Below are 21,230 nucleotides of genomic sequence, written 5' to 3' on the forward strand. Positions count from 1 at the left end.
GCAAACACAGTCAATGCCAGAGAAAATACTACGTGATACTTGGTTGACAAGTGTGGCATGTGTGAACGGGCTAAGCCACATCAGCACACATTGGGCAGACAGACATACATTTGAGTACATTGAAACATACTTGGGCACACAGACATGTAACCACACAGCATAAGGTTCTTTGGCTAAAGGTCATAGTAAATGTAGTTGTTTGAAGGTGTGCCTGGGCTGTGATAATGCAGAGAGAAACAGCAGGCTGCCTTCCCAACGTTAATGTCCCCAATTTACCATCTAATTACCGCTCGGCTGGCTTCATAGCCACACTTATCTAACCAAGACCCAGGCAATTTAATTTCTGATTGTATAACCGCAGCGATGGAGGGAGAGTTGTAGAGAGAGGGCACAGAGAAAGAGACAACTAATGTTAATAAATTAGAGATGGTGAGAGAAAGAGAACGAGGGAGACAGAGGAAAAAATGTAAAATATTGTTAATAATGTCAGAGGAAAAAGAGTGAGAGGAAAAACAGAGATGTAGAGAGAAGACTGCTGACACCAATTTGAAAAGTTCACGTCCATCTACTTGTGTCAAGGAAAGAAGGGGATGAGGAGAGGTGGAGGAGGAGAAGGATGGAGACGAGAGGGGGTAATATTACTGATAAGAGAAGTAGGGGCGTATTCAGCCATGAGGGTGAACTCTGAACTCTCGGAGGGGGTGAGGGGGTGGATGGAGATGGAGGGAGAGTGGGATATTAGTGATAAGAGGTTTGTTGAGTTAGTGTTGCTGAAGTAGATAAAATAAGTGGATGGAAGCCAGGTAAGAAATGAAGGAAGGACAAAACAGAAGGTTAATCATGGTTGTTGTAAATTAATTCTTAGTATTGAATAATGAAAGATGAATTTTAGAGCAATGGATGAAACTGTTCCCCTTTCTCTCCTAATTTTTCCTGCCTTCTCTTCAGAGCAAGAAGGTGATGCATATCGATTCCTTTAACCTCATCCATAAACGCCTTATCCTTACACATATACGTCTCCCACCCTTTGTTAACATTTTGTCTCCTTCTCAACTCAGTCTCCCTGTCTATCTCTTTCCCATACTTCCTTCTTAGATCCTTCCTTCCATCCTTCTATCCACTCCTTGCCTTTCCCATTCTCTCTCCCTGCCTCCTCTTTTTTCACTCTCGCTTTGTTTCTGTCAACAGCTGAAAAAAGAAGACGGATGACCAGAGAATCAAGACTTACTGACAGCTGCTGTCAGAACACATCTATCAGACACACATATACCAGTGCATGCATGAGAGATTGCACGCATGTACACACACACAGAAACACACAGACACACACAGATGAGTCATCTCATGGCTAGACTATCAGCAGATTCTCCATGCAACCAAACCATCATTATCTCTTTTTATTTTGGTGTCAGATGACTATGTCCTCCAGACATGTTTTTAAATTCCCGAATAGTGATTTACCTCTACATTATGCGGTAGTGAATTTTACTTCAACACCAGCAGTAATTTTGTCTTATATTTAAAGAGTGTGCAGTACACTTTTCAACAAGGCTTTTCAGGAGTAGCTAGTGTGCAAAGATGTATCAGCACAATATGTCAGGTCTTTACACATCTCGGCTGATACAGCACCTCAAGCCTGCCACTAAACTGATTACTTATTTAGAAAACACTGGCTTTAAGAGGGGTGAGAAAGATCACTGCAGATAGTAAGCATGAGTGTGTTTGTGTGGTTGTGAATAAAAAACAACTAGTAATGATTCACAGAGCTGAACTGGGAATGACTGGCCTTGGCATTAAAACATTACACAGAGAGCACCTAAAATGTGCCTGTGTGTATTTGTGCGTGTGCCTGCTAAGACTGCAAAACCCTTCCCAAAGCTTGGTCTTGGATATAAAAACAGAATAGTGAAGTCAAAAGAGTCTTCAGCTAACAAGCGAATTGTGCACATACAATTTCAGGAATTATGTATGTTTATGGATCCATGTCAAGAAGAACAAGTATGTTTGTGCTGCTAAACACAGGACTACTTGAATGGACGTGTACTACACAGTTTTCTATACTCTCCAGTGTACTTTATTATGTTAAAGGGACAGTTCGCCCCATATATCAAAAATACCTATTTCTTCTCTTTCCTGTGGTAGGCACTTAAAGACCGACAAGCGGAGTGCCATCTAGTTCTACCGTACTCAAGAGAATACTGACACCTCTATGGCAGATATCTCCAACACTCTGCAACTCACACCAAAACAGTCTAGATTGATGAATAGCACTACAGGTAAGAGGTAAAATATGTATTTTTGGTTTTGGGCTGAACTGTATCCTTAATAATACTTGGGTTGATACTGTAGGATAAAATGAGGATGCATTTTAGTATTACGATACCTCAACAGTGTCTTGTTGTGTTTGTGTGTGACTGAAGTGTGTGACTAATTGCGTGCCTGTGTTTGCAGTACCTGCAGATGTGCATGCTGTGTTCAGTCATCGATACCAGCAGTTTGAGTGCGTAGAGTGGGATAGGCTCTGCTGCTCTAAGAAGAGCCTCATACCTAGACACAAACATGCACGAGTACAACATTTGGCTTTCATAGTGTTAATAATTAATGTACTGTTCTGATCATTAGTAACAGAGTGTAAACTGGAACAGATCTGGGGAGAGGGGTGGAGGGGGGCGGGGGGGGAGAACTAGAGGTATAATAGGAGACAGAGAGAAAAGGAAGAGGAGCAGAGGAGAGAATTTGAGAGGCAAAGGGGGAGAAATGGGGGTGGAAATAAAGGTGAACAAGAGGTAACACATGAGGCAACCATGAGAGAGAACATCTTAAAAAGACAGATATAAATAATAACGATATAGGAGGAGACAGTATAGATCCACATTGAGGGTATAAAGGAAAGTGAGAAAAACACACCACAAAAGCCAACGTCTATTTTGTATTTTTGGTACTGTCATGATGTGAACTCTCTGCTCTCCACAGATTGTACGCTTATTTGATGCCAACACTCATAAAGACAGATGCTTGTCAGTTAGCTGTATCTGACAAGCATGGGACGTGAACCCACAGAAGCAGGACACAAGACACAAAAGACTCTATATATTCCATTTTAAAGTGCTTGACGTATCAATAACTTATTTACTACATTACTGGTATCCATAACACAGCATGTCACTTGGTAAGGAACCCCAAGAAAACCAGTTAATCATCATAGAATCTATGATGGTTGGACATCCCTGTCTTATTTCAAGAAATCAGGGCCTCACTTTTTCTCATACTCAGCTCTGACATTATCACCTGCTGTCACTGAGCTACAAAGGTTTAAGTTATTTTTGACCACTGTACTTAAGCTGTGTTGGCTTTGGTATGTATCTATGTAGATCTAGTATTTACCAAAAAAAGTGGGGCACTTGTATTAGTTAAGGACAATGTTGTCAAAGGGAGGTGAATGAACTGTTGTTATAATAATTACGAGAAACATAACCAATAACAATACCACTGCCACAAAACAGATGGGAATCATTTGGACGATGATCTCATTTACACTAATTGTCCTGTAGCATCACAACTAATTTGGCTGCATTGTATTTATGTCAAAAATTCCACTCAGAAGACCTATAACTCTTTTCTGTTCCTATGGAAACAAAATATATAGGAGGAAACCTGTGACACTGTCAAGCTGATATTTAAAGAAGAGTCAGACCAACCTTGGAAGTAGAGATTTAGTGATGAGAGAGAAGATTTGATGACAGCGGCTTCCATCATCTCCTCCTTCTGCTGTCCTTGTTCCTTCCTCTCTTCTCTCTTTCTTTTCCTCTGTCTCCTCATCTTCCTCAGTTCCATCACTCTCTTGGACCAGCAGGACAAGACTGAGTTCGGACAGCACCCTCAAAACAAACACAGAGCACTCCACTGGAGCACACAGAGGAGGAGGAGAGTATTAAAATAGTGTACTACAAGTGCTTAGAATACTGTATGTGTGTAGTCAGTAGTAGCTTTTGGCTAAATCTTGGCTGAGAGAAGGTTTCTTAGTTGTATTTTAGTTTCCATGGGGACCATTATATGTATGTGAAATTTGACAACTGTATGACATCATTTCACTATTACTTTACTTGAAAATTGTTGGTTTAGAGGCAGCACTAATGCCAAAGTGTGAAATTCAACTTCAGGATGTCAGTGAAGCTCAGGACTGAGGCAACAAGACATTCAGTGACAAGTTTTTACCCGTTCAGTGTATGAAAATGATTGTATTTTATTCTAATTTTTTCCTTCTGAGCTAACTAGAATTACCGCCTTGCTGTTGTATGCCTCTGCCAACCAGTCAAGTTGCAGTTCACATGTAGGTAGTGATTTTTTTTTTTTTGGATGGTTCCAACAGATTAGTGTCACCAATTCAGTATCTTACCAAATGTCTGCCCTTTTGTTCATGAGTTATTTTGTTGAAAAATAAAAGAAATGTGTTTTTGCAACTTTATGATGTCACAGTGAAGTTGACTTTTGACCTTGGATACATAATGTCCCCACTTCCTACTCGACATCTGCATGAAAAGTTGTCATAATTTTCATATGAACTCTTGAGTTATGGCCAAAAACATGTTTTTTTGGGGTCACAATGACTTTTGACCGTTGATCATCAAAATCTAATCTGTTTATCGTTTTGAGGCTAAGAGCATGTTTGTGCCAAATTTGAAGAAACTCCCTGAAAGCCGTTCTGAGATACAGTATTGTGGTCATGAGAATGGGACATACGAATGGACAACCTAAAACCTTAATGCCTCCAGTCATGGCTGTAGCCAGCACAGAGGCATAATAAAACAAACAACCACATAAACTCAATTTAATAAATGCCCTGCCAAACAAGTACATCGGTGAGACAGTATAACATTTTACAACATAACAGTATGTTGTTCTATAAATACATAGATGCTAGAATATCTACATACACACAGAATTGGACTCAGAGGAGAACTTAAGCTCTTTTAAAACAACATGACAACATGACAACAAGGAAACACAGAATCTATGTTGCACACAAAACAAGGATGTCATTTTACCCTGAGAATCTTGCCGTTGCATGGTATGCACCTTACCTATTCAGCTTAACCATGCCTCCATCTTTCTAAACCTTCTTTCCTACTCTTTCCCATTTGCCATTTCCTCTGTTCCTTTTTCTTTTCACTCCCTCCTCCCTCACTCTGACATTTGCTGCTATTTCCACATCTCCCCTCTCTCATTCTCTCTTCCTTCTCACAAAAATGACCCTCCATCTCTCTTACCATTTCTGCTGAAAGCCAGTGTTGTCAAAGGAGGCAGGATGGAATCCACAACCTTCAAGAGACATAAATAGACAAAAGAAACTTTTCACATGTCGCACAGCATTGGTCTCTGACCAGGCTTCTATGCAAGAAGCTGATTACCTACTCTCGTAAAACAAGGCTACAATCTGGCACAATTACAGTCTGGAGTTATATAAATCCATCTGCAGATAATGTATCAGTGCCATGAACATGAAACAACTCAGGTCAAAACAGGCTGAAATTCTGATAGCAGTAGAAAATTACCTTGTAGAAAATCTACCAGCAAAACTACTGCCAATGTGCTGAGGGATTTAATAGGTAAAAGTTTATATTCAATCTTACTGCTGAACATAAACAGTATAAATATTATCAAAAGTGCATTTTGGTCCCGAGTTTTCTCATTTGAAGGGAAAAAAAGTATATCGACAAAAGCAATTTCCGCCTTTCCTCTGAAAAACTACTTAATATACAGCAAATCTGAAAACAGGATATATTTTTAGATTAAACTGAATAGAAGACACTGTACTATATTAATTCAGTGGGCATAAACCACACAGACCACTGTCACACAGGATCAAATTACTATGGAAATGCACTGTTGAATGATCTCTTTGATCAAACACACACACACACACACACACACACACACACACACATGTACTTCCGCAACTGTCAAAGTCCTTATTTAGGCATGAATCTGTATTGCATGAATTTGCATGATTACTAATATTACCATAGAAACAACACTAATGCTGAGTGAGTGTGTGTGAGGTCATTACATTGAAAGCCAGAGCGAGGAAACTACAAAGGATGTTGTCCACCACTTAATGGTGTGTGTATTAATATCACAACCATCAAAAGACTGGGCAGAGTGTGTGTGTGTGTGTGTGTGTGTGTGTGTGTGTGTGTGTGTGTGTGTGTGTGTGCGTGTGAGAGAGACGAAAGGCTTGGGGCAATTTATCTGAACTGTGAACTATGGCTGACATGTCCCCTCACTGTCTGAAATCCTTTCTTGTCCTCGTCTTCAGTTTTTGCTCTCTTACTTAGTTACTTCTCAACCTATTGTGCAAGTTGTGCAAAAAAGACCTATTTTCGTCCTATCACCACAGTTATAACTAAAGATGAGTTTCCTTCAGTTTGCTTTGCAGGCATTTAATCTGTATTCTCACAGGACTAGAAGAGATAAAATGTTGTATATACTTTTTATTTCACTTCTTTACCATTTGCAAATCACAGGCAACAGCTGGTTCTACGTCTGTTACTTCTGGTAAACAAACCTCATATGTACATAGTTGATTAGGTAGTGCACTACTTATTTTTTTTCTTACAATATACCTGCTGTGCTGGAGCTACTGTATATCATTAATTCAATGGCCAATATGCTATAATTAGTATACAGCTCCTGGATACAGACAACAGGATAGAACACTGAATGGTTTTTGCTGCAGAGCCAGTTGAAAACAGGTTGATAGTTTCTCTATTTACCAAAGTATCAAGCTCACGTAATTTCAACCAACTTTGCTAACTGACTCAACTTAATATTGTTTACAGTTTTTCTTTCCTGATTTGTTAGAACATTAACAGTGATTCTTTTTGAAGCACCGTCAATGAAACCATCAACACTTGTAACCAATGCATTCACCAACTGTGCCAAATTGAAGGAACGTTTTCTGTTTCACAACTTAGTTTGTGATTTTATAACATACTTTCTGCAAAACTATAAACACAGCTCACTTCTTTACACCCAGTTTGCAATTAAACACACCTCTAGTGAAACTGTACGCATTGGTCTCTACTTTGCAACACAATTACCTTTCCAAATTGACACCTGTGCTGCATAGCTTCAGACAGTATTGACTGAGATATGGATAAAGTCTTAATGGTCAGACTCACAAAGAAAGCCAGATATAGTGTGTTTCTGTGCTCTTTTCAGACAAAAATGTTTCCTGCTGCACTTTTGTTGCTTGAAGAGTGTTAGAACATTTTGAGAAAATAACTTTCAGCCCCTATTGGCAGTGACATTGTATTATGTTCAGATTACACATTTTGATAACTGTGTTGGTGTGTTTATTACATGTATGACAACTTTATTGCAAACAGCTATACCCCTGTTTTTTATTTAAACATCAGTGTGTCGTTGGGGTTTCATGTGCTAATTCAAAATGATAGTTTGTTTGTCCTGTAAAAACACATTTTTTAAAGAGTTCGCTTCTGCAAGAGATGTTTACCGTTTTACTGGTTTGGTGTAAGGTTTTGTGGTTAGTGTGAAGAGTTTTGCAAAAATAGCATATAGTTTCAAGGTAGTGCCTTAGCAATTAGACAAACAACTGCAATATTAATGAAAAAACAAACCATCAGCTTTTTCCATATTTAATGGGCGGGGAGACAGGGACAGAATTTCATGTCTCTGTAATTTCAGGCTGAATGGCAATACACAATACATATCCCGGTATTTTCTGTGAAGTGAGCTACATGTTCAGCTGCAAACTGATCCACGGCTAAAGTTAGTTTTGCTGCATGTGTTTTTCCACAGCAGGGCAGGTAAAAGAAGTTTACCTGTTGGAGGTGAGCTGTTTGCAGAGGTGCAGTAAGAGCCTGTTGTCTGCAGCTCTTCATCAACATCTCACTGTGGCTGATTTTGCTTTTACTAATCCTGTTTGCTGTATTATTATAGGGATGCACCGAAATGAAAATTTGTGGCCGAAGCCGAATATTATTAAACGCTTGGCCGAATACCGAGTACCAAGTACCGAATATCATTGTTTAGTTTTTCATTAGTTTTTGCAGATGAACCCCCTCCAGATTAGTGTTGTCATGGTACCAAAATTGGGATCCACTGTGCGATACCAATGAAAATGTCATGGTTCTGAGTAGTATCACGATACCACAGCGAAAATGAGGCAGATGTGCCTTTTGTCATTTATGAAAAGATAAATCACTTTTTTATAATACGTCAATGATACTTCAATGGAATAAATTACTTATTGACTTATTCATACTTCAAAAACAGCATCAATAAGTGATTAACATGGGGGGATCAAAATAAAATAAATATTATTATATTATATATTATTATTATTACTATTATTATTATTATTATAATAATAAATGAAATAAGAATCAACCAGCCACCCTCCTCCCCTGACAGTCCCTTCATAAGTCACGAACAGTCCCTAAAGTGCGGTGAGGTTTGTGGGCCGTTACCAGCCACTGAAAGACTAAAAGAGAGAAATGTGAAAGGCTCGTTTCTCCTCTGACACATCACGTACGGTCTGTGTTCAGCTGGCTCAGCTGTTCAGGTACTTCTGGGCAGTCATGACGCCAAGAAGAGGATATTATTGGAGCCGACTTCTCCTCGCCGGGTAAGCCGATGGCCACCGTATTTGACAGGAATACATTAACGTTACTGTCTGTATCTGTGACCCCCGTTCAACCCACAATCGGTGGGATTCGCCTTTCGTTTCTGCTGCTGGTTGAAATCTGTAGGCTGCTCGCACAGCGTGCTGAATGATTTAAGCCTATTTTGCTTGCTCAACTATTTTTAGTCGCAAATGCGAGTGCAGTGACGGGCGGATCGCCACACTGCCGACATTTTATTCCTCCCGTCAAGGCACGCCGTTTGATTGCGTGATCAAAACACGCCGCTATTATTCGGCCTTGCTTTTAACTTATTCCACCGAATACCGAATGTGTGTTTTTTTGCAATATTCGGCCGAATATATTCGGTTACCGAATATTCGGTGCATCCCTAATTATACTTATTTTAACTGAAGCCACTAATACGTTTTGCTAATTCGGTAATAAACATATTTTAATTCCTATAGAGTCTTGAAAATAAAAGCCCCCCATTATTTTGTTGTTGGAAAACTTTTATTGTGAAGCCGCAAAATAAGGAAATGTTGAGTTTTCAAGTAGCGACTTCACACAACGCAGGAGAGAAACTAAACTCCAAACCACAGAGATTCAGTTAGAAGCTACAAAAGACTTTTAAAAATGACATTCTCTCTGGTCTCCTGCAGACAGAGGTGAGGAGAGTCTTGCAACACACGGCTTATTTGAGAAGGAGAAAAGAGGCCAGTCAAGTGTTGACTGCGGTTGGCTAGATGCCACTGCTAACCTCTTGAGTGCGGGCGGCCCGGCTTTTGGACCTACTCCGGAGAAGGAGTAAGTGCGCAGCTTGGCATGGCAGCGCGTGTCTAAACTGCTAACAGAAACACAAATCGGCGCAGCATGGCTTGACTGGACGCAGCTTAAAGTTACAGAGGAGAAGGCCAACAGTATTGTACGTGTGCTACTGCTGTGACTTCATTCATCTCAGACTGATGTAGCGTAGCTTGTGCAACATATACAAGACCAATGTCGCACCATAGACTAATTAACAGACAGATTAAACAGAGGAACAGCTCTGCGTCTCTCTGAGTGTTGACGGAGAAACTGTGAGGGGGCGGAGCTGTGCAGACAGTGTGAGAGAGGAGAGATGAACACTGGTATGTGTTATGTGACGCAACTTGACCCTATATAGATATAAACAGTGTTGTCTAAATCTATATCCTGCTTGAAAATATATCGATATATTGTAAAAAATCGATATACCGCCTGGCCCTAGTATCTAATTAATTGTTTGATTAACTGTATCAGTGTTTTACTCCTCTATGATTTGAATGTTATACATAAAGTTTAACACTTGGCTTCCATTTCTGAATTTCAAACATAGCCCAAAAGAAATTAACCAACTTTCGTGGCTGAGTGTACATTTAGTGCAATAACATCATGCTCAGTGACTGAAGTCTCTTTTTAAATTGTTTGTTTACAGCTGTTGACTCAGATTTTTAAAATGTCTGTGTCAAGTGTGTGGAGCCTAATAGGGTGTTTTAACTGTTTTTCATATCACTGTTCAATGACACATTAAATTATAAGGGAAATGCTTACATCTCTGAAATGTTTAACTTTTTAGGATGTCTAAAGAACACATTTAACATTTTCCCATAGAGTAAAAACAACTCTCAACTGTAATATATACAGTCAGGTCCATAATTATTTGGACAATGATACAGTTGTTGTCGTCATTTTGGCTCTGTACACCACCACAATGGGTTTTAAATCAAACAATGAATACCTGCTTAAAGTGCAGACTCTCAGCTTTCATTTAAGGCTTTTTTCAAAAATGTAGTATGAACCGTGTAGGAATGACAACCATTTCTTCACACAGTCCCCCAACTTTAAGGGCTCATAAGTATTTGGACAAACTAACATAATCATCAATTAAACAGTCAGTTTTAATACTTGGTTGCAAATCCTTTACAGTCAATGACTGCCTGAAGTGTTGGACACATAGACATCACCAGTTGCTGGGTTTCTTCCCTGGTGATGCTCTGCCAGCCCTTTACTGTAGCCGTCTGCACTTCCTGCTTGTGTTTTGGGTGTTTTGCCCTCAGTTAGGCTTCAGGAAGAGAAACGTATGCTCAATTGGATTCAGGTCAGATGATATGACTTGGCCATTGCAGAACATTCCACTTCTTTGCCTTAAAAATGTCTTTGCTTGCTTTTGCAGTATGCTTCAGGTCATTGTCCATCTGCACTGTGAAGCATCGTCCAGTGAGTTTTGAAGCATTTGGTTGAATCTGAGCAGATAATGGTGCCCCAAACACTTCAGCTTTCATCCTGCTGCTCTTGTCAGCAGTCACATCATCAATAAACACAAGAGAACCAGTTCCACTGGCAGCCATACATGGCCATGGCATAACAGTACCTCCACCATGCTTCACTGTTGAGGTGGTGTGCTTTGGATCATGAGCAGTTCCTTCCCTTCTTCCTTCTCTTGTCTTCTCATCATTCTGGTAGTTGATCTTTGTTTTATCTGTCCATAGTATGGTGTTCAACAACTGTACAGGCTTTTTAGATGGTTTTTGACAAACTCTAATCTGGCCTTCCATTTTTAAGGCTAACCAATGGTTTGCATCTTGTGATAAACCCTCTGTATTTATTCTAGTGAAGTCTTGTCTTGCTTACAAGAGCAGCAGGATGAAAGCTGAAGTGTTTGGGGCACCATTATCTGCTCAGATTCAACCAAATGCTTCAAAACTCACTGGACGATGCTTCACAGTGCAGATGGACAATGACCTGAAGCATACTGCAAAAGCAAGCAAAGACATTTTTAAGGCAAAGAAGTGGAATGTTCTGCAATGGCCAAGTCATATCATCTGACCTGAATCCAATTGAGCATGCGTTTCTCTTGCTGAAGCCAAAACTGAGGGCAAAACACCCAAAACACAAGCAGGAAGTGCCGACGGCTACAGTAAAGGGCTGGCAGAGCATCACCAGGGAAGAAACCCAGCATCTGGTGATGCCTATGTGTCCAACACTTCAGGCAGTCATTGACTGTAAAGGATTTGCAACCAAGTATTAAAACTGACTGTTTAATTGATGATTATGTTAGTTTGTCCAAATACTTATGAGCCCTTAAAGTTGGGGGACTGTGTGAAGAAATGGTTGTCATTCCTACACGGTTCATACTACATTTTTGAAAAAAGCCTTAAATGAAAGCTGAGAGTCTGCACTTTAAGCAGGTATTCATTGTTTGATTTAAAACCCATTGTGGTGGTGTACAGAGCCAAAATGATGACAACTGTATCATTGTCCAAATAATTATGGACCTGACTGTATAACATATATATACATATATATGTATACATATATACATAAAGACATATAGAAAAAGAGGGCTGTGGAGGCAAAAATTTAACTGCAAACTTTTCGTTGTAATAAGGATTCAGAGACGTAAACTAACTCAAACATGACTGTGTCCTTGTCCAGCGGGCAATAAAAGTTAATCTGAGCTGGCTGGTGGTAATTAAAGTGTCTTCCTGTGTTATTGACTATCAGCAGCAGCAAACCTCCTCTTTGCTTCTTTCCTCTATTCCTCATCTCTTTTCTTTTCTCTCCCTCCATCCTGTCTGCTTCCTGCTGCTTTCCACTTCCATACGTCAATAGTCATTAAACACAATCTCATCGTCCTATTCCATGCACATACACGTTCGCACACAGATCTGACGAGGCTCCGTTGGTTCAATAGTTGATTAGTGTCTTGCCTAATAGTGCATAAGTCCACCCTCTGTCCTCTGACCACTAATGGACAGGTTTGGTAGACTGGAAGATATGCACTGAATATAAAACCAGGAAATGGACAAAAACTGGATATATTCAAGGAGGCACTTTAACACACACCTGACAATTCTTATAGCCCTCACTTGTTTTCTGCAAGCTTTCGATCACAGCAAAACGACTTATGTTTTTTTGAATGAGTAAACAGTAAAACATGTATGGTATAAATCTGGCAGTTGGAGAAGTATAACAGAACACCGGGATAATGACAGGTCGTCTCCACAGTCCCATCCTATATTTCTTTCCTTAACTCTCTGCAAACAGTCTGTCAATCAGACAGACAGACAGGTAGCCACTAAGACACACACAAACACAAACATTCAGTCAGCTGCTGTATCAGGTAGACAGACAGGAAGCGAGGTGCATATTTGCTTGCATACATACTTACAGCACTATGATGTGGAGTGATGAGAACATGGTGCTGACTCAGGACTTCCACAACAGACAGAGACGTCCTAATCAACTCTTCACATACTGCTGCACCTAAGAGAAAATCAAAAATTCAGCTCTACTGAATCATCTCCTCAATAAAAGCAGGGGATGATCCGCAAGCTGACCAGTAACAGAGCTCCCTGCAACGATGGCTGGGTGTATTCCAGTTGATACTGCTGCCTTGAGCAAGGCACTGAAGCCGCTTAACTTCTGCAGGTGCAGTGTACTATGCACGCTGTCTCTTCAAGGCTATACGTATCTTTGGCCAAATAAATCAAATATTGTGGATTTTTATTTAACATGTGTAAATATTTTAGTAATTGAGAAAGTAACTCACCCAAAGCACCAGCCAGATTTGTTTCATTGGACTCTATAGAGGTGATATAGTTCTGTGAGAGAGAGAGAGAGAGTTGACACATCAACTAATCACTACAGTGGTACTTTTTAATATACATTGTAATTAGTGATTAGTCATTTTTATTCCGACATGATCACTATGTGCTGCTGTGCGGTGGCACTGGTTCCCTGATTTCTTCCAGCCTAAATATAAAATGACAGCAATAGATAACAGCAGTCCTTTTTATGATATCCTAACTGTCTCAGTGACTTACATTTGTTGGAATATCACTACTTAAACATGGCAAACAATTTGAAAAAGTGCCGATGAACCCTGGTTTTAGCACTGTCTTTTGCCTTTAGTTGGTAAAACAATCACTCTGCTGGAGACACAAATCAAGAGCCTTTATCTGAACACTTACCAGCAGCAATCCAATTTGAGCAAGAAACTCTTCAGTTACAATTTGAGATCTGAAGACCTGTGAGAGGACAGAAAGTCGGTCACACAGACAAACAGGGGATGAGTGAGGGTAGGGTGAAGAACAGGAATACAAATAACATTATTTTTCTGGCAGGAGTTTTATACACAAACCCAAATGATGTTCAGTGTCACCTTCTTGAGTAAGGTGTTTCTATCTGGCCCCATGTACATTATAACATATGCTGTATTTGCTAACAGGCCCACACACCCAGGCAACAATGAAAGTTGTATTAATATTTAAATAAAATAAATGACTTTTTGAGGAAAAATGGGCAATGCTGTGCTTAACAATGAGAATACGTACTGCTAATTCATGCCAACATCTATGTAGATAACATCACAGGCAATAATGATGGAATACTAAAATCAATAACTGAGGAAAACGCTTTTAGATCCAAGTTACCTGTGATGAAATGAGATCCAGCACTACAGGCAATGTAGGCAAAGTGTGTTTAAGCTGCCTGCTCTGAGCTGTGGATGGGTGTCTCCTCCCGATCACACCTCGTAATGCAGACAAGACTTCCTCTGGAGAGAAGAGAGGAGACAAGACGACGGAACCCAAGAGGACATGAGAAGGGGTGAGAGTAGTGGGCTAATTGAGACTTACTTTAATACAAAAGTAGTTTATTTAAAATGTACTGTACACAGTTAAAAGAGAAGAGCAGACAAAACACAATCACAGTTTTTCTTTTTGTTAACCCTCAAATGTTTGCAGTTGAATATTTTGTATATCAAAAAAATGTTGAGCAAATTGATTTGCAAGTTCATTAAAACATGTAGGCAAAAATACACTAGAAAGAAAGCACACTCATGCAGACAAGCAAAGACGTGTGTGTGTGTGTGTCTGCATGTGTGTGTGTGTGTGTGTGTGTGTGTGTGTGTGTGTGTGTGTGTGTGTGTGTGGTGTATATATGTCTGTACCCAGTATCAATGGTGCAGTGCTACTCAGATATGCAATCAGTAAATCAAGACACTGAGACAGGTATCCTGATTGGCCAGGGTTCTCTCTGAGGGGAGTGGCTTTGCGCAGGTCTCTCTCCAGGTGCATCACAAGTCTAGACAGAAAGAGACACACATGTATTGCATGTCACAAAATCTATGTAGCATTATACTAATGCATTCATATTTCAAGGACGAAAGATTTTTTTTCACTCTGACTGCTTTTGGGATTTCATTGGTTTTACTGCTCCACTCATTTTGAGTTGCTCAGAAGTATCGACTTAATGACCAACATGTAAAAATGATGAAATGATGAAGACACATTAACAATATGATTCTGGTCAATGAGCTATGAAATAATGACAGGATGCATAAAAAGAAGGGGCAGGGAGACTGGCCAAAAGAGAGAGAGACAGACAGACAGGCTCTGAGTTTGAGAACATTTTTATTCTCATCAGACGGCATGTATCGAACAGTAATCAATAACATTCTATTCATAAATTCATAGCAGAGCTGAAAGGTTACCACTGCTAACTGATATTCATTACAAACACACAAACACACCCACATGTGTGCACAAGCACACAGAAGCACATAAAGCATGAATGTAGAGACATGCAGAGATATTCAGAGAGGTCATATTAGTTAACAAATATTGATTCAAAGCTGTGGGATTGGTGCGGGGGGAGTGAGGGATTACAAATTCAGTGTTTTTCCTCATAATGTTGCATAAAAGATTAGCAGCCATGGTTCACAGTTATATGGAATCCAACACAGCTACTGTTACTATATTAAGGATAAAGTGCATTTCAGGGAAGCTTTAATAGTAATTGCTGGATTTTCCATGATTGTTATGGGTGTAGTGGGAAATAAAAACCTAGTTGGTACTGTAGACCCTCAGGTATAAAAACAGTTACTACCAAGAAAACCTTAACAGCATGTTAAATACTATGAAGAATTGATAATGATAAGGCAAAATAACAATGCCACAGTACTAGTTCTGTAAATGTTTTTCTTTGTAGAGGGATGCTGCGGTTACAACTAGAATTGGCATGAAGAGATGAAATGTATCAAGTCGCCTAATACATGCCATGCACATTATTTGGAAACAGTGGTTTCAGGAGGAAAGGAGCAGGGAGAGGGTTTGGGGTTTTTTATTTTGTTTTGTTTTTTCATTTTCAAAATGTTTACTTATTTTTTTAAAACTACACACTAACATTTTAAAGAGTCGCCTTATAGAAGTATTTCACTGCTGGAAAGCAGTGTTTCAATAAAACTGGTCTGTCTATGTAGTAAACAGACACAAATACTTTTGAAGTTTGTGCAAAACAGAGAAAAGGGGCTGTGGCATCTGATTTTGCTCAAGAGGTAGAAAACCCACAAATAACAGAGTTCACAACATTGCACCGAAATCATAAACCCTCCTGCTGGTGGATGACATAATTGGAGTTTCCCTTCCGAAAACAATACGGTGGCAAGCTGTTGACAAACAATCTTGTAATATAAACAGTTAGCTAAACATGTTTCTGAAAAAATATGAGGTGAGAAATAGGCAATGAAGTAACAATATCTTGGTTCATATTCAATCAGCGCTGTTTAGTTTTACTGTTTGATTTGAATGTCTTCAGCCTGCTTTTTCAATATGAAGGAAATAGTATGGTACGCACTTCTTGTTTACAAACTCTCACTATTACAGCCAAACAGTGGATGAAAATATGTTTCTTCAGACCAATTTAGGTAAGACATAGGCAGTACAGTAACATAATCTTGGTTTATTTTCAATCAGCACTACCCAGTTTTACAGTTTAATCTGAATTTGGTTTAAGTTTGAGAGTGAGAGTGAGAGAGAGAGAGAGAGAGAGAGAGAGAGAGAGAGAGAGAGAGAGAGAGAGAGAGAGAGAGAGGAGGTTTTTGATCCACTTCTACATTCTGAGGCTGTTTAGACCTGGTATTAACATGAATTTTAGGTGATCTGATTAGAAAGGGACAGTGCTAAATACAAGTGCAAACGACCACCAAGAGAGATCCAGTCATTCGAACCACTTGCCAAGGTTTGTTGTTTAAACACTAATGGGTTGTGATGCGTCCGCAACAAGGACTACAGGATGTGGTGATTGTTTTAGTGACAGCCCGCTTATGCTCTATAACTTACCCATTTTATATCGTAAGTAAGGTGTTAGTTATCTGGCTTTATCCTCTGGGTGCCATGAACATAAAATTCCATGGCAATCCATCCAATAGTTGCTGAGAAACATGTATTACAGTTGGGACCACAGTGGTGGACTGATGGACCGGTAAACTGACTGTCAAACCAACATTTCCTTCCCCAGAGCCATGCTGCTAGTGTATCTGAAAATAATCTTATTAGATTGTTAAATTGTATTTCACAAATTATGTATGATACAAACAAACCTTCAGCTCTAACAGACATTATTAAGTCCGATTTAGCTGCTGTTGTAGCCTGAATTTTCTTAGCCTGTCAGTCGAGTTACGAGTGATGGTAGGTTCATGAACAGAGTGTGTGTTTCATGTCTGGTGTCGGGGTGACCCTTTATTTATATTTGGTTCAAGCATGAATCCATCTTCAACAACGGCAAAGTCAACATTATCTGATGACCTCAGCAGCTGGAAATATAATGCAGCATTTCCTCCTAATACAAAATGCTTATCAGGATATCTTCCAATCTACTCTACATGTCTGTCTGTCTGGGTACCTGTCTGTCTCTCTAACCAGCTCTAGGCTCTGCTTCCTGTCTGTCTGCCTATTTGTCTCCCTGTGAGACTTCTGCCTGTGTGTTCCTCTTTAAGTCTTGCAGCCATTTTTTCCAATTGCTAAATAAAGAGAGACAAACTTGCCACCTCTCTGTCAGTCGCTGTGGGAGACTCACAAAGTACTCACACACAACTGACCTACAAGTGGCCTGCTCTGTGTGTGTGTGACTGTGTCTGTTGAAAGCCATCACACTTCACTCCCAGTGGCAATCTTGACACTTCCTCAGTGAGGCCTGCGCAAGTTTATCTCATACAGACAAAAACACACGCGCGCGCACGAACACACATATTTTCACGCCACTGAGGAGCTAATTAAACACAACGTGCCTGGGTGAGAGCAGGACTGAGAGAAAGACGTGTGTCTGTGTGTGTGGTAGAATCATGCAGAGTGCTCAATGGGAGAGAGACAGGCGGGTCAACTCTGACAGCTCTAACACTGTGAACAGAGGGAGAGCGAGGAGAGGGATAGAGAGGGAGAGTGTAAGTGTGTGTTTGTGTAGGGGGGGAGAGAGAGAGAGAGAGAGAGAGAGAGAAAGAGTCATATGTAAAAGGCAGTTGTGTGTTCAGATTTTCAGGAATTTAGTTGTGTTCATATCAAAATATAATAAACCAAAGCACAGCATGAGATGCTCTGGAAAATGGCTGTGATGTCAAAGCGAACAGTCCAAACAAAAATATCCTAAATGAGGAAATAAAATTGTTTGCCCAAAATTGATTTCCTGGATCTGTCCAAAACTAATTTATTTTAATTATAACCAGCTGAAACTATGCAACTCTGCAGCTCTTTATGTCCTTTGTGCACTGCATTGTGGAACATCAGTGTTCATCACTGTCACATTTAAAAAGCAGGTGAATTCATTACATATGATGACACAAGGACATATATTTTTGTCAGATATTATATGGACTCGCTGCTTGCTCAAAACCCATTTAGTTCTGTTATGTAGGATATAATACAGACACAGAATATAATCTTAAGTTGTGAATAACTGTAAAAATAATTAAAACATTACTTGTATTTATTTGCAAAATATAAAGCTACATTGATGCTGACATAATAGAGTTCCTTAGCAGCTGCCAAGAAGAGGTTTTGTGATTATGTCATTCAAAGGAAATATAATAGTGTATTCAGTTTGACACTTTGTTGGGTAAAAATCATTCTAAATAATAGGCTGTGTCAACAAGCCTAACTCTAACTACTCTTAACCTTACTCTTTCATGGAAAAGTTAGTCTGGCAATTCACAAGTGTAAAATGTCACAGAGCAATAACTGAGAAAGAGAGGGAGTCTCAAATTGAAAGAGAAAGAAAGCCAAGTGTACGAGACAGGCATTTCAATTAAAAAAAACTGCAAGTGAAAGAGAGAGGGGGAGAAGAAATGGCAGGGAGAGAGACAGTTATGAGGATCCATATGTCAGTAATCTAAGGCATCTTTTTCAAACTGAAATACCAACTGGTCATAAATTACCAGGGGAACTGGCTGTGTATATGTATATCATGCATATGCATCTGATCATGTGGGCTATGCACACTCACAGCTGCGGTGGAATTTAGTGTGGGGTGAAACATAGGACAACCAGCTAATGAACCATTTGAAGTTCCAGTAAAGTTACAACATACAGCAGCATAAACTGAATGTCCAGGGTACATACATTTATATTATGATTCCCACGGCTGCTGTGCTAGTTAACGTAAAGGTTACACAGAGTACAAGTGCCTTGCTAACAGCCCCAGGCAGCATTTTCATGAAGGAAGCCTCTCTTCTAAAAGCAATCTGCTTTAAATATCAGATAACTGTGATGAAAAGTGATCTCTGAGTGCTTCTATCAGAATGTGAACCCTCTGCTTCAAGATAAATCACTCTACAAAAAGCATGCATGACAGAATTTGTTAGTTTAATAATCCAATAAATCTCGTACGCGGTGTATTGCATAACATGACCACAATAAGTCAATATGTGAAAATGAAGCCTTTTCTCTCTGTCCACATTGTTTTCACACCAAAACCAAAGCTTTTCTAAAGTGCTCTTCAGTAAATAAATCTGAAAGTGACAGTCTTGCATTTTAGTGTGGACAGGAGTAAACAGATCTTTTGGAAAACTTCGATACAAGCATGCTCAGACATGATTACCTGCTGTGGTGCACTACAGTTAAATGTTCAGCTTTCTATTGCCTTTTTTTAATTTTAATTTCTCAAACTAAGTGGTAATGTGCCACTTTCACAAACAGTGTTTTCTGATTTTGTCTATTACTGTGGACTCGTGTATCAGTGAGTAATGCTGCATCACCTTGAATTTGTGAAGAAAGTTTCACTTTTCTCATTGTTGTAAAAACAATGAACATATTTATTTATTGATTGATTGGTGACCATGTTTAACAGCTAAACTATATCAAAACAGCTATATATTAACACAACTCCTGCAGTATAATCCAACTGAAAGTGGAACTTATCTATGCTCTCTTCAGAGCCAGACTCCAGTACTACAGTTTCAGCAAAAATGCATGTGCTTGGAAGTACTGAGCATTTATTACTAAATGAGACTTGGATTATACTGCAGGAGAAGTTGTGTGAGAGTTTGTAAACAGATGTTTTAAAATAGTTTTGCTGCTGTTAAACATGGTCCCCAATCAGTCAAAAAATCAATATGTCTGCCATTTTCTGTAGGGATGCAAAAGAAACAAAGTAATAGCATGAATAACTAATTTACAAATGGTATCTTTATGGGTCAAATATTCCTTTAAAGCCCAAGTGCACTGAAAACTAAAACTGAAGCACCTCACTTGACATCACTCCTGTGGCACACTGGTGGCATCAGATTTGAAATGCTAACATCACAGAACCAGAAGTATTTTGGGAAAGGGTCACTATTTAAGGCTAAATTGTTGTATATTTAGATACCCCTATTCATTTTCCTACATTTCTATTTGAGGGGAGTAGGAGGGTACCTGTTGGATCCGTGCTGCTGTTTCCGTTCGTTAGTCGGCAGTAGAACACTAGTAAATCCAGTGGGGACCAGCCCTCTCATTTCATCTTTGATTTTTTTCTCCCAGGTGGGTGAAAGTCACATAAAGCACAGCTAATCATAACTTTATACAATAGCAATTAATTGTTATATTTATGTAGCAAGTGAATTTGTTTGACCAGTCAATGTCAGTAAACATGACAGATGATCCAGTGTGGATCTGTTATGCTAACATCTCTGCTAGTATCTGATATGTGACAACACAACAGTTAGGACCTATGGTAGTATAGCTGTTGGCAGTATTACAATTGCATTGCTCATGAAGTTTTAAGCTAAGATAACGCAGCTGAGGTCCGCTGTCAGCTGTTGCCAAAACTGGTGTGCATTCTCACTGCACATCTGCCTCTCTGTCTCTTCACCTCTCCTCTCTGCCTCACTGACTTCGGTGGCGGGATCCTCATCTGATGCTACAAAATCGAAACAAGGTTGGAGCAGGGGCATCAAAGCAGTCGCACTTTGACGTCCCTCAATATAATACTGGTACATGTTCGGCCATTTCAAATAGGTCTGCTTCAAAACACGCGCTTCAGTCACTTTCAGTGCGTTTGGGTCTGTTGTCTCAGAATGGGCTACTACATACCAGAATGAGAAGCTCTTACTTAAAGATGTGCAATCTTCTCTTTCAATCAATCACACTAGGCTTCAAAACAACATTGTTTAAGATACACCAAATGAACAATTTAAAGTAATTGTTGTGGTAGTTACTACAGTTGCCAACTTCTTTCAGCTGAATAATACCATAAAAACAAAAACCTGGAGCACAGTTCTAGATTTGCCTCACCACACCTTATAGTGAGGAG

At 39.5% G+C, this 21,230-nt stretch overlaps 1 protein-coding gene across 1 annotated transcript in view; it reads right to left on the minus strand.

Moving 5' to 3' along the window:
- The window catches only part of ulk4 (unc-51 like kinase 4), a 116,205-nt gene that overhangs the window by 46,156 nt on the left and 48,819 nt on the right, over positions 1-21,230 (minus strand). Inside the window, exons 23-30 of the mRNA XM_049583518.1 lie at positions 14,620-14,753; positions 14,102-14,223; positions 13,640-13,696; positions 13,219-13,270; positions 12,838-12,932; positions 5,268-5,319; positions 3,699-3,903; positions 2,455-2,547 (exon numbers count right to left, since the gene is read on the minus strand). Of these exons, the coding sequence (XP_049439475.1) occupies positions 2,455-2,547; positions 3,699-3,903; positions 5,268-5,319; positions 12,838-12,932; positions 13,219-13,270; positions 13,640-13,696; positions 14,102-14,223; positions 14,620-14,753 (810 nt within the window). The remainder of the gene's footprint in view (positions 1-2,454; positions 2,548-3,698; positions 3,904-5,267; positions 5,320-12,837; positions 12,933-13,218; positions 13,271-13,639; positions 13,697-14,101; positions 14,224-14,619; positions 14,754-21,230) is intronic.

The sequence above is a fragment of the Epinephelus fuscoguttatus genome, linkage group LG8 (assembly GCF_011397635.1).
Source record: "Epinephelus fuscoguttatus linkage group LG8, E.fuscoguttatus.final_Chr_v1".
NCBI lineage: Eukaryota > Metazoa > Chordata > Actinopteri > Perciformes > Serranidae > Epinephelus > Epinephelus fuscoguttatus.